This window comes from Naegleria gruberi, assembly GCF_000004985.1.
Source record: "Naegleria gruberi genomic scaffold NAEGRscaffold_59, whole genome shotgun sequence".
Taxonomy (NCBI): Eukaryota; Heterolobosea; class Eutetramitea; order Acrasida; family Naegleriidae; genus Naegleria; species Naegleria gruberi.
In genome coordinates this window covers 236009-249269 of record NW_003163268.1, presented here as the reverse complement: position 1 = coordinate 249269, position 13261 = coordinate 236009, and the positions used below count along the sequence as shown (strand labels likewise).

Genomic DNA, 13261 nt, shown 5'->3' with positions numbered 1-13261 from the left:
ACGAAATCTCAAATTAAATTGAAAATAAAATTAATTTTTAATAAAAAATCAAAAAGTAAAAAAATGGAAGATGAGCTACAATGGGACAAACCGTCCGTTAAGCTTTCATCATTTCATGATGACCAACAAATTAACAACATCACGACCGGAGTAGCATCATTAACCACTCTCCAACAACAAAATGATAATAATAATAATAACAATGATGAATCTTCTCTCATCAAATATGATGGAAGTTTTGGATTAATTACGGATGATGTAATTGAGCATTGCGTTTTACCCTTTGTAGAATATAGAGAAGCAATCATGACCATTCCGCTTGTTTGTAACAAATGGAAAAACATGAGCAACAAGACATCAATTTGGTATGATATTGTCCTGAAGGAAAGCAAATTACATTCTTCCGTTCTGTCATCCTATGTAAATAATTGTAAATATTTGTGTAAATTGAAGAGTGAAAAACAGAGCCAAATAATGAGCAGTGAAGAAGAAGAGGATGATGGACCTCATGAAAAGTCATCACCATTCCCTACTGATGATTCATCATTGTCATTGCTATTATCTGATGATGTATATATTTTGAAAAGATTATTGTACATAATTCCCGATTACTTCCCAACAACATTTATCACTCCTTCCGAGGATACCGATAGAGAATTTCATTTGAGAGATCTCATATCTAGGGATTCCAAAGATACAAACTTGTTAATCTATAGTAAGGGAAATTCTGATACGTTTCGTGCCTTTTCCTATGATATTAACTTGAGAACAGACAAACGTATTCCTAATCTACCTTACAAGCCACCAAAGAAGAAGATTTCTTCAACTGAAGTGGATGCTCAACCTCAAGCTTCTTCATCAACAACAACATTGGTAGAACCAATACAAGTTGCTCCACTAACAACATCAATATCAACATTGGTATCATCATCCTCTTCAACAACAACAACAATAGAAAAACAACTTTCATCAAATTATCTTCTCGAGTATTTAGTTCCTATCTATTATTTCGAAGTTGAAACTTTTGTCTTGGAGAAACCTGAACCAGTAACTCCGATTACTCCCTTGTCTAGTACTTCATCTAGTTCTGGAAATTCATTCTGGAAGAAGATGATGGCCACCAAGAAGAAGGTAAAGGATGGTAGAAACTCTATTGGTATTATGCATAACAGATATTTGGGAAATAGACAAGTTGGGTGGGATGATTTATCAACAGGTTTTCACACTGATGATGCAGGATTTTTCCTTGAGGAAGGAAGCTCGAAATTCAAAGTTAACACTGATGGAAAGGAAATTATTGTTGGAGATGTGTTGGGATGTGGATTTTCTTCACATCACAAGGCTGTATTCTTTACATTGAATGGCACCTTTTTAACCTCTCCAGTTATTCTCCATACTCTCAAAGAAGATATGCGTTTTGGACTTGGATTTTGGAAGAATATGAAAGCAAAATGTAATTTTGGAAGTGAACCTTTTCGATATGATATTTCCAAATCACTTGATGATATTAGTAGATATTTCGATGATTCAGAAAGTTTCGCCCATCATTTATATGATTCTGAAATGACCTACACTGATGAAGAGAAAATGTCAGGACTCGTTGAGAAACTGACTTCATTGAGAAATAGAATTGAAACAGCTAATCAATTTTTGGCTGACATTCAGAGAAGAATATTAATGCGAGAAATGGGAATGGATTCGGATGAGGAAATGACAGAGGAGAATGATCGTAATGATGAGGATTATGTTGATGATGGAATGGAATTGAGCAGTGTTGACTCTTCAAGTGAAGAAGAGGAGGAACATACATGGAACGATATCATTCGTGAGGATAACTCAGATGCTCAATCACCAACATCTCAAAATGAAGAAAATCAAGAAGCTACCATTTCTGATGAAGAAGGTTCTTTCAGTGATTAAATAAAGGTAAGGTCACCCTTTCGAATTTCTATTGTAAGATTAAGTTACTACACATCAATGCCTGTCTTGTAAGATTTGTTGCATATCATTGAGAGCGGAGAGATAATACTATTCAAAACAAATACCTCATTGACAAATATCTATGAATAATAATCGTGAGATGACTGTTTCTATTGTTGACCAGCATCAGCATGGCTCATTGAATCCAGGAATAGTTTTCCATCAATACAATATTTCATCATCAACTTTTACTTCTGCAATAGAACGATACTACATTTCTGTTACTACTCATGGAATTGGAATACTGAGTTATCTGATACTGACCATTATAATGACCACTCTCCTCATCAAACGATGGAAGGAAATGATTCCCTTCAAGAGATTCTTTTACATTTCCTTAATATTTACAGCCATCTTGCAAATTCTCTCACAGGGAGTTGGAATAGCTCACGATGTTGGAGCACTGACTCATATTCAGGAATTTTTGAGTCAATTATTTTTCGTTATTTATTATTGTGGACTCGTGTCAACTGTTGTAATGTGTACCTATTTTCAAGCAATGGTTTCAAAAGTATTGTATGGAATTTACTTTCATCAATCTCATTCATGGATGAGGAAGGGAGCAGAAAGCTATTCATTCAATGAAAAGTTTAGAATATTTACAAAATATTACACAATTGGAATGACATTAATTTGGACTATTGCATTCATTATTCTCGTTCCATTCACTCTGATCTGTTCAATGGTATATTATATGGATGGAGGAAATACACGAGTTGGAAGTATTCTTGGCATTTGGTCAATTATTTCTGTGGCCATTGTTGGTCTTGTAAACTCTGGATGTGCCATCATTACAGGAGTGTTAAATTTAACTTTGGTTCTTCTACTCTCAAGATACCTTCTCCAAAACAGGCCAGTCCCAATCCCTCGCAGAAATGCATGTAAAAAGTTGGTACTCTTAACATTTGGTCAATTCTACATGGCAATTATTAATTCAATCTCAATTATTTTGGGAGCTATTGGTATATGGTATCCATACTTGTTCATATTGACTGGTGTCATTCATAGATTTGTGTTTCTGTTATTTGCCATTTGTGTGAGTTTCAGTTTTGGACCTATGGATTACTTTCATTATGAATTAAAATTGGAAGGTAAGAAGAAGCCACATGGGGATAATACTCAATCCTCATGTCAAACCAGTGAAATTCAACTCACCAATCAAAAAACTTCAAACTCTTTCAATATTGATTCAAAGGCATTTAGAAAAGCCAGCGAAATATCTTCCATGATGATGATCAAGTATACAGCAACAAACAAGCAGCCCATTTACTCACCCTTCAACATTACTAGCTCCTTTGGGCCTCAGGAGGCGATTGCAACTGATCAGTTGCGTGCTCCAACCAATTGTAATGACAGTAAGAAAAGTAATGACAGTAATACCACTATGAGTACTGCTACTGATCATCATCAAACTACTACGACGAAAATCGATAATATACAATATGAAGATATCTTTGTTGATATTCCTCTCAATGATTAATAACCCAACAACAATCAACAACACCCAGAACAGGACCATCACTCTTTAAAACTCATTGACTGGCAATCTCACAATCAGCTTTCCACATGAATGTTGTTGCGCCTTAATACTCGCCAATCTCAGCTCCACGAACAATGTTCTCAGCAAGTAACTAAGGGTCGGTAAAAAGATTCTTTTAGGGTCATTCAACCAGTTGCCAAATTAAGCGTGAGAGAGCGTTGATTATTTTACTCAATGAAAAAAAAATCAACAACATCTAAGCGAGCATTTCATTGCTAAATCTCACACATTGTACATTAAGAAGGAGTAACTTGTTATATTAGTGTAATTAGCAGCAATCATGAATAAGAGTTTGTTTAATTTAGTCAAGATCAAACGATTGATTAAGGTTTATCTTGTTATATGCTTGGTGTTTATTATATTTTCGTGGATTCTAGTGCGGAGGATAATATATGGAGTAGAGTAGAGGGGATTTACTTACTACTACTACTCTTCAAGAAGAACAACATGAAGAACTTCCATCCATGAATATCCATGAGAATGCTCGTACTATTGGTTTGGTGAATACTGCTGTTGGGAAGGGAACTAGGAGAGAGCAATTTTCAGTAACTATTGAAACGACAAACTCTAAGGAAACATCATCTTTGAAAGATGTTTCAACAGATGATGAAAAGTTTCGTCCTTCTAGGATTCCACCACTCATATGTACTAAACCAATCTCAATGAACAATCTACCATCAAGTGTTAACCTATCTGAAGAAGAAAAGCAGAAGGAATTGTGTGAAAGAGAGTATGGATGTGGTCTTTTGCAAACATGGAAGCAACAAGCTATTGAAATGTGTGAAAAGGACGATTATGTCATTCCAAGTTCTGGTCTTATTGATTTGGAAAAGAAGAAGGAGATGGAAACTAATCAAGCCACTCTCACATGTTACAAGAACAATAACAAACATGTTGATTCGGATACATTTCCACACACTGTTTGTGAATCAAGTAATTTGGTGATGGATTTTTCAAAATTGAAACGAGTGCCATGTTTAAAGTACAGACCTGGTTATAATTGTAAAAGGAAAACCTATTACACATACTTGGCAGGAGCTCTTCTTGGCAAGTGTAAGAGAAATCCAGTGAATTTGGATCTTTCTCAATTTTCAAAACACTTTGGAAAGGAAATTTTCTCAAGTTTCAAAACATTTAAGGAAGAAAATTTTAAGGAAAAGAAGGATAAGGTTGAATACATTGATGGAGTGACTATTTTCGTTACTAGAGAACAAGATGATCACGCCAATTTGTTTCATGCCTTGTCAGATTTCTTTGCAACTTTTCAAATGATTGAAATGTTCAAATTGGATAGTAAGAATGTTCAAATTGTATTGTTGGATGAACATTACGAATCTCCATATGACTTTTTGTGGAATTCTACCTTCTCCTTGAAGAGACCTGCTAGAAAAGCTTCCTATTTCAAGGAAAAAACAGTTCGATTTGAAAGAGCCATCTTTCAACATGCTGGAGTGGCCACTCAACTCAAATCCAATTTGTTAGATTTTTCAGAGTTTGATCCAAGCCAATGCAAATCCAAAGTTAGACTCGTAACTGCCTTTTCAGATAGAATTCTAAGCACTCTAGGAATAGAAAAGAGAAGACCTTCTTTCTCATCATCAGATGAAATGATTAGAGGACTTTTTGTGAGCTCGGGAAAAATCACAAACGAAGATGAAGTTTTAATCAATTTGAAAAAGCATCCAGAGTATGGTTATACCTTTACTTTAGAACGAATTGATCTCAATAAGTTTTCATTTGTAGAGCAAGTGAAACGAGTTCATCAAGCTGATTTTCTTATTGGTTATCATGATCTTGGATTGACAAATAGTTTGTTTCTTCCAGATGGAACTTCAGGACTATTGGAAATTTGGAAAACTTACAAGACACGAAGTATGAGATCATTTGAACAGTATTCTAGATGGAAAGGGAATGAATATACACTATGGACAAACATGGATATGAAAGCTATTAATGGAGATAATCTGACTGTCAAACTAGAATCATTTCTTCAGACATTTGGTATTTTCTTAACAACTTTGAGAAATTCAAGAGCCAAGTAAATCTATTGGCATCACACCCAATTGACCTCTGGATAATGTTTCAGAGTTGGGCATTGAATTGGCCAAGACAATTAAAACATTTGCTTCGATTGAGATTGTGGCCGAAAGTAAGGTTGAATTGAAAGAATTGAAAACTTTAATACCGAATGTAAAACTATTTGAAAAGATTAAATTGTTTATGATTTAAAGAGATAATTTAATATGACAGGTTGACAAATTGACCGAACAAGATATTTAGAATTACAGAACAACTCCATCATTGCATGTAAAGAAAGATCACGCTTGTTGTTGATATTCAACCAATTAGAGATATTTGTATATAGGTCAATTGAATCCAAAAGAGATACGAAACTCAAATATAAAAAAAAACAAGATGATATTCAACTCGACGATTATATCAAACATTACCAACACAACAGAAAACTCTACAGTTTCATCCACTAACAATGCCCAAGTAATATCTCTCATTACTTTGAATTCTGTGGGAAGTTTTCTCTTTTTCATTCTTGTTCTTTTCATGACCATTCTCTTGATAGTTCAATGGAAAGGAATGGTTAAAAATAAGAGAATCATGTCGATAGCGTTGATAATTACATGTTTGAATCAGTTTGTTTATCAAACTTGTGGATTGGTTGGATATTTAACTTCATTCTTGAAAGGTCCGCCTCAGTTGAATGGAACTTTTCTTGGATTTGAGTTTGCTGGATATTTATTGAGCTTGACATTATTATTGAATTGTCAGGCGATTATTACTAAAGTTCTTTTTGGAGTATATTTTAATGAATCACAAACATGGATGAGAAATTCAAAAGAAAATTCCATATTTAGAAATTTTGTAAAGTTTACAAGTATTTCATAGTAACAATCTTTAATTTACAATTAGTACTAAGCATCCCCTTCGCCTTTATATTTTCCATAATTGTCAAAGTTGATATTCTCACTCCATCTCAAAGTAGCTCACTTCGCCAATTTACTGGAATTTTCCATCCAGTTTTGGGAGCTCTCATTTCACTTTCCTTCCTATATTTTTGCGTGCTTAATCTTTCTCTCTCAATTTCACTAATCAGAAAACTCTATCTTTGTCAAAGTATCATAACTGACCAAAAAAGGAAATGTTGCAGAAAGTTAATAATTTTAAGCATTGGACAAGTGTTAATGGCACTGCTCAATATCATTGGAATTATAATAATGGGAGTGGCTACTGTAATTCCTCTTGTTTTATTTGTGATTGGATTGGCTTCTCATAGAATTTCGATTTTCCTTTTTTGTATTTTTGTAAACTTTTCTTTTGGACCATTGGATGATGTTTCAGAATTGGGTGAGCAGTTGGCAAATGTTGTGAAGAGGAGATCTCTTTCTATTAAGACTGATGTTCATATTAAGGATAAGGAGGCAGAGCTTTCGAATAAGGAATCAGAAAATAAAGTTTAAGATTTCTACAAATATGTATCTATTTCGCGAAAATTGAATGAAAACTAATGAAAAACTGAAAATGACAATGTCTCTCCCAATTTGTTTTTAGATTCGTCTCTAAATTATCTCTTGACAGTTTGACATTTCAAGACATCAAAAAAAAAGAATGAACTCGACATTGACCAACTCTACAACATCTGCCTCACCTACAGCCAAATCAGATTATCTTGGCACCTTTATTTCCATCATTACTCTCAATTCTCTCGGAGCTTTATTCTTCTTGTTTCTTCTACTTTCCATGACGATTCTACTAATCTATAAATGGAAGAAAATGGTGAAAAACAAGAGATTAATGTACCTACTCTTGATATTTACCTGTTTAAATCAGCAGATTTATCAATTATGTGGTTTAATTGGGTATACTTCAGCTCTGCTTGTTGGTCCACTTGGGTTGACCGGAACTTTTCTTGGATTTGAGTTTGCTGGATATTTATTGAGCTTGACATTATGTTTGGATTGTCAGGCTGTTATAACGAAAGTACTTTATGCAGTGTATTTTAATGAAAATCAAACTTGGATGAGAAATTCGAAACTTCATTCGATTGGTAAGAAAGTGGTGCTTATTTCAACGATTGGAATTGTTGCATTTTTCAATTTGCTGTTGATTTTGAGCATGCCCTATGCGTTTATCTCATCATTATTGACTTTTATTGATCCGGGAAGGAAAATTCTGAGCTTGAGTCAAGTTCTTACTATACAACAGTTTACAAAAATATTTCATCCAACTCTTGGAAGTGTAATATCTGCAGCATTCTTTTATTTGTCAATTCTCAACTTTACAATCACCGTCTTGTTGATTAGAAAGCTACTTGGTCAAAATCAAAGTGTCATAACCGACCAAAAAAGGAAAGTCTGCCGAAACTTGCTAATTCTGAACTTTGGTCAAGTTATAATGTCTATGATGAATGCAGTGGGTGTCATTACTGCCGGAGTTGCTAGTGCTGTCATGCCACTCAGTGTAATTTCAATTTTAATTCACAGATCATCAATTTTCATTTTTTGTATTGTTGTAAACTTTTCTTTTGGACCACTGGATAATGTTTCTGAATTTGGACATCAATTGGCAAATATTGTAAAAAGGAAATCAATGAATAAGATTGAGATTGAGGAAAGGGATGTGAAAGCAAATGTTTCTACTAAGGTAGTTTCAGAAATTGTGGTGGAAAAAGACGAAACAAACGAAACAATTGACCCAAATAAAGTGTAACCTATCTCTCCATATATAGGGACAATTACTTTACTACCTACAAATGACGATTCCAAGATATAGACATGTTGAAACCACCATCTAAATAGTAGTAATTGAGTCATATTTTTTGGTTTATTGAAACCTATAGTGCTTAATAGAACAATGAATCGTCCGAACAATTGTTATCGTTTAACATACTTTTCCTTTTGCAAGAAAAGATCAACACTTGTCTTTAGCTCTGTTTTGTATTGAGATTTCAGGAGTGTAACACATTGTTCAATTGACCATCTAGTCTTAATCGATGGGTCTTTCATATGCGAAATAAGTTCTATTACATTGTTATTAAATTGATTTCCATTAGTAGAATTATTATCTTTGGAATAGTTGATTATCTCATCAATAGTGCATCCCAATGAGAATATATCACTTTTCGGAGATATAAACCCTCCTCCTTCTCAGGTGATTCATAAAAAAGAGAGCCTGCTGTTGATTTGATAATTTCATTAGTCTCATCCCTGCAAACCTCTCCATCCAATGAATGATAACAAATTGACAATCCGTAATCAGTTATAAAATAATGGCCACCATATTTCACTATATTATTTGGCTTTAAATCGATGTGAATGATTCGCTGGTTCTTTAATTTTGCAAGTTGCACTAATAAATCACAAATCAGCCGTATGACCTCAGCTGAATCGAAAATAGTCGAAACTTGTTGACCTTCCAATAACACTAGACCATGTCTGCTATTAAGGAGTTACAAAGTTAAAAAGTCAAGATAACAAATTAAAAAATCCATACTATTCTCATCAGATTCTTTACAAAACACCTTCCAAGAGTTAGTTTCACCTTTGAGTAAACCTTTCCATTGATTCAGTGGGTGGTGGTGACTCTGTGTTTGTATTGCTCCTCTTTTTGCTACTAACACACAAACTACATCCCTCCCGATTCTCCTTATCATCATCCTTATCATCATCATCGGACATTTTTTCGTGTTTCATATCTCTTTGATTGAATGTTTTGGTCAACTGAGAATTCAAAACCTCTGGCTGTCAAGTCTTTATTGAGAATCTTCACTCAACCATTTGATGTGCACTGTTTTGAGGACATATGGTACCTCTTTTAATGGTGATGTATCTCTTTTATTAAATTAGAAATGACAACACCATTCCAGAAAGCAAATGTCTGCATGGCAGGTCAGAACGAGTATCTGCATTTACAGAGATAAGTCATATCAAAAAAAAAATGGCAAATGACGTTTTTGCAACTCTGAGCAGCAATTCAACGATTCCTATGGAAGATATAGTGACATCAAGCATTGGAATACCATTGAATGGTATCGGATTCATCATATTTTCCAGTTGCTCTGTATTTATGTTTGTCATTTTCATTATGAATTACAAAAAAATGGTTTACAATAAGAAATTGCTATATTCAATGGTTTTATTGGTTTTTGCTTTGGAAGAAGTGTTCCAGATAGTGGGGATAGTGACTGGTACTTCAATTCTTGTAGATTTTGGAGAAATTCTTATAGTAATTAGCGCGTCATTGGAACAGTCGCTTTTTTTCTTGTCAATTGTAATGTGCACCAATTGCCTTGGTGTTGTTACAAAAATTTTGTATGGATTGTATTTTAACAAATCACATGAGTGGATGAGAATGAATAAGGGTAATCAGAGGCTGAGAGATTTTATCAAAATAACAAGTATTACACTTATTGTAATAGTCAACTTGATTATTGTAATTGTAATACCATTAGTAATAACCTATAGTCTTTTCAAATATTATGACACCGAAAGGAAATGGATAGATTCTGAAGGTTTTACCATCATGTCCAACATTTCAAGGGTTATTTTCGGATTTTACATTTCAATCATTTGTTTGGCAACCATCTTCTTTCCCATACTAAATATGGTAATTGTTGTTTTACTAATTAGAAAGCTAATTCTCAATCAAAAGTTTCCAGTAACCGATCAGAGAAGAAAATCATGTCGTAAAATGCTCCTACTAACATTTGGTCAACTCTACATGGCTCTTCTCAACTTAATTTCAATGAGTTTTGGAGGATTTGCTTTCGCTTACTATATTCCACTTTATCCTATTTGTTTATTCATCCACAAAATATCCCTCCTCTTATTTTGCATTATTGTAACATTTTCATTTGGTCCTTTGGACTTTGTATTGATTGAATTTAACAGCGCTAGCTCACAATCTGTGACAAGTGTCGAAATTATTCAGAAACGAGATGACATTTCTCAATCTGCGTTGAATTCAGATCAGATTATTAGAAAGGAAGACTTTAGAGAATATGTGAATAGTGAAACCAAATCAAACACTAGTGGAATACCAATCCTAGTTGACCAATCAGAAATTTTCACTGAAATTCCACTTTGGGACAAAATTAGCATATTTTCCTTATCAAAACCTCAAGAATCAGCCATCTCTCAATTATAAAAATATTATTACAACAAGCAACAGTTAATCAGCAACTTGAAAAACTTGAAATTTCTCAATATTTACAATAACAAAATTGAAAATAATTTTTTCTGGAATAGATCAGTTGACCAGTTTGGATTTGAGTTATAAAGTAAGTGATGAAGGAATAGGTCAATTGGAGCAAATACACAGCAAGGCAATCAATCTATATGTTGTTAACATGCTCAAGAATGTAAATTTCTTATAACATTATTAGAAACCTTCTAACTCTTTATTTCTTACTACACTATACTACACATGAGCACACTATCATACAAGAAAACCTTCTTTTAGATTCTTCTATCAGAAACTTTGATCCTCCAAAATAAACCTCATTTAGTTCTCTTAGCAAATAAATACCATACACAAAAACTGAAGCGGGTGAGAGCTACAAAAGTGCTTCATCTTGTCATGCACTTTACTAAGTAAATTTGGTTGACATCCTAAAATAATCGAGCATGTCAAGACATCAAACAAAATGCCAAAAGTCAATTTACGAAAATGTGCACCAAATAGAAAAAAATACAAACAAACTAATTAACAATAACACTCTCGTTGTGTTTTTTAATTTTTATATTCGAAAGCAAGATTCTTGTTAACATTTTGACATCAATAACTGTCAAGTGACAGAAATAATGGGAAATAAACATTCTCATAGGAGAGCAAATAGTTTTATTGGAGAAAATGTTGGAGGAGGTGGAAATAAACATGGTTCGAATAAAAGGCATTCAATGAAAGAAGATTCGTCTAACGGAAACGAAACACAACTTTCGGAACAACAACAAGGAAATAAGAGCCCAGAAACCACACCATCACTCTCTCTGGATAAACTTCAATTTAATCAACAAAAAGAAACCTTTCGTACAGATTCGAATAATTCTTCTTCTTCATCAAAACGAAAGAGTTTACCCACAAATTTAAAGATTGGAACACCAACACCTAAAATGGATTCTCCAGCAACTGAAAAGTTTTGGTTTCTATTAAATACTCCACCTCAACATTTACAACATTCGAATATTGATTCGAATATTTTCGAGAAACCTTCATCTTTGGATATTAACAGTCATTCGTCATCTCTGACAGGTCCTAGATCTTCAATATTTGATGAATATATTAGTGGAATAACAATGGATGTCATTTCGGCGACTAGTCCAGCAATTGATGTTGATGGACTTTCGAATAATGTGAAAAAAGAAAGAAAGGCATCACCTTCTGCATTTCAAGCAATTACCAATTATAAGAATAAGAAAAATTCGATTATTAATCATTCGAATAATGAAAAGGAAACTAAAAGAAGTGCAAGTTCAGTTTCGAATATTCAACCTTCGATACCTAAATATTTGGAAGAGGAAAAGATTGATTTTTCACAGCCCTTAATTACACCTCGATATGTCAAGGATTCGTCTATTGGTTTATCAGATTCTGTCGATGCATCCATTTCACATTTGAAACATTTAATAAGTGATGATTTTGTGGAAACTAGACGAAACAATTTGGCAGTTCAGAGCTCTAAAGAATTGAATCCTCCTGATTCTAATGATTCTTCACCATTATTGATCGATACCCTTGTAAATAATTCACCAAATATTAACAATTCATCATCTAGGAACATTCCACCACTCAAATTGAAACAAGTTTCGAATGTTAACTCACCATCTGGTGGTGCTTTATCAGCTCATTCCACACCTAAGAATTCACCTCTCCCAACAGCCATTCCAGTATCTACAGAAGTCAACAGTGATGCTTCTACAGTGACAGGTGCCACTCACAGATCGACACGATCATTGCCATGGTTTATTTCACCAAAAAGTCCAACACAAGATTCTGAGAATAATTCACCACCACCTCCTCCAAATCAAAACAACAATTCGAAACGAAAGAGCAGAACTAGTGTGAGTGATATTAAGGGAGGAGATATTGATTCATTGCGGGAGGAGATTCGTAAATTTGAGTCACAAACACCACAGAATGAGGAAAATGATTTGAATCAAGAACCACCAACTAAATATTGGGATGAAATTGAGGAGGAAGAACAAGATAGAAAACGAAAGTCACTGAATGCAATTTATGAAAATTTTGAACATTTACAAAATATTGATGTGGTGATTCCGAGAGGATCTGCAAAATTGTCAGCTTCCTCTTCTGGTTTTCTGAATAATAAGAGAGCTTCAATGACATTGACTTCAGTAATTTGTGGGACAGATCTACAGGGATCTTCAGATTATATCAAGAATCAAAAGAGGAGTAGTGTGAATCTTTCGAATATTATATTTACGGATAAGAATGGAGAACAAACGATTGTTACACCAGAAGCTAGTGGAGCTCTCTTTGGAAGAGGTGACTCCGTTGCTAATATTGATGTTGCTTCTGATAGGCAACGAGCCAATCGTAGACTCTCACTTCGTCAATCCCTAACACAATCGTTCAATGAAAAAAGAAGGTCAGCTACTGCCTTTCTCAATTCCAAGCTGTTCAAGCTCTGATAAACAATTCTAATTTGGGCGCTTTTTCAAATATTTCTTCCATTATTTTCATCTATTTCAAAATAGTTAATTTTGAAGG

The 13261-nt window shown here is 33.9% G+C and overlaps 6 protein-coding genes across 6 annotated transcripts; all 6 read left to right on the top strand.

Annotated features, from left to right (window-relative positions):
- Positions 1–63: 63 nt before the first annotated feature.
- On the top strand, positions 64–1920 carry NAEGRDRAFT_73283 (uncharacterized protein; the record flags this gene model as incomplete). Its single annotated transcript, XM_002671731.1, has 1 exon — positions 64–1920. One exon carries the CDS (start codon positions 64–66, stop codon positions 1918–1920), a length of 1857 nt encoding a protein of 618 aa, XP_002671777.1.
- A 331-nt stretch (positions 1921–2251) lies between these two features.
- NAEGRDRAFT_73282 (uncharacterized protein) lies at positions 2252–3460 on the top strand (the record flags this gene model as incomplete). The annotated part of the gene is made up of 1 exon (XM_002671730.1): positions 2252–3460. One exon carries the CDS (start codon positions 2252–2254, stop codon positions 3458–3460), a length of 1209 nt encoding a protein of 402 aa, XP_002671776.1.
- A 524-nt stretch (positions 3461–3984) lies between these two features.
- NAEGRDRAFT_73281 (uncharacterized protein) lies at positions 3985–5562 on the top strand (the record flags this gene model as incomplete). The annotated part of the gene is made up of 1 exon (XM_002671729.1): positions 3985–5562. One exon carries the CDS (start codon positions 3985–3987, stop codon positions 5560–5562), a length of 1578 nt encoding a protein of 525 aa, XP_002671775.1.
- A 2365-nt stretch (positions 5563–7927) lies between these two features.
- On the top strand, positions 7928–8242 carry NAEGRDRAFT_73280 (uncharacterized protein; the record flags this gene model as incomplete). Its single annotated transcript, XM_002671728.1, has 1 exon — positions 7928–8242. One exon carries the CDS (start codon positions 7928–7930, stop codon positions 8240–8242), a length of 315 nt encoding a protein of 104 aa, XP_002671774.1.
- Positions 8243–10054: 1812 nt separating this feature from the next.
- On the top strand, positions 10055–10678 carry NAEGRDRAFT_73279 (uncharacterized protein; the record flags this gene model as incomplete). The annotated part of the gene is made up of 1 exon (XM_002671727.1): positions 10055–10678. One exon carries the CDS (start codon positions 10055–10057, stop codon positions 10676–10678), a length of 624 nt encoding a protein of 207 aa, XP_002671773.1.
- Positions 10679–11273: 595 nt separating this feature from the next.
- Positions 11274–13210, top strand: NAEGRDRAFT_59388 (uncharacterized protein). Its single transcript, XM_002671726.1, has one exon. It carries the CDS (start codon positions 11335–11337, stop codon positions 13180–13182), a length of 1848 nt encoding a protein of 615 aa, XP_002671772.1. The 5' UTR covers positions 11274–11334; the 3' UTR covers positions 13183–13210.
- The last annotated feature ends 51 nt before the right edge of the window (positions 13211–13261 follow it).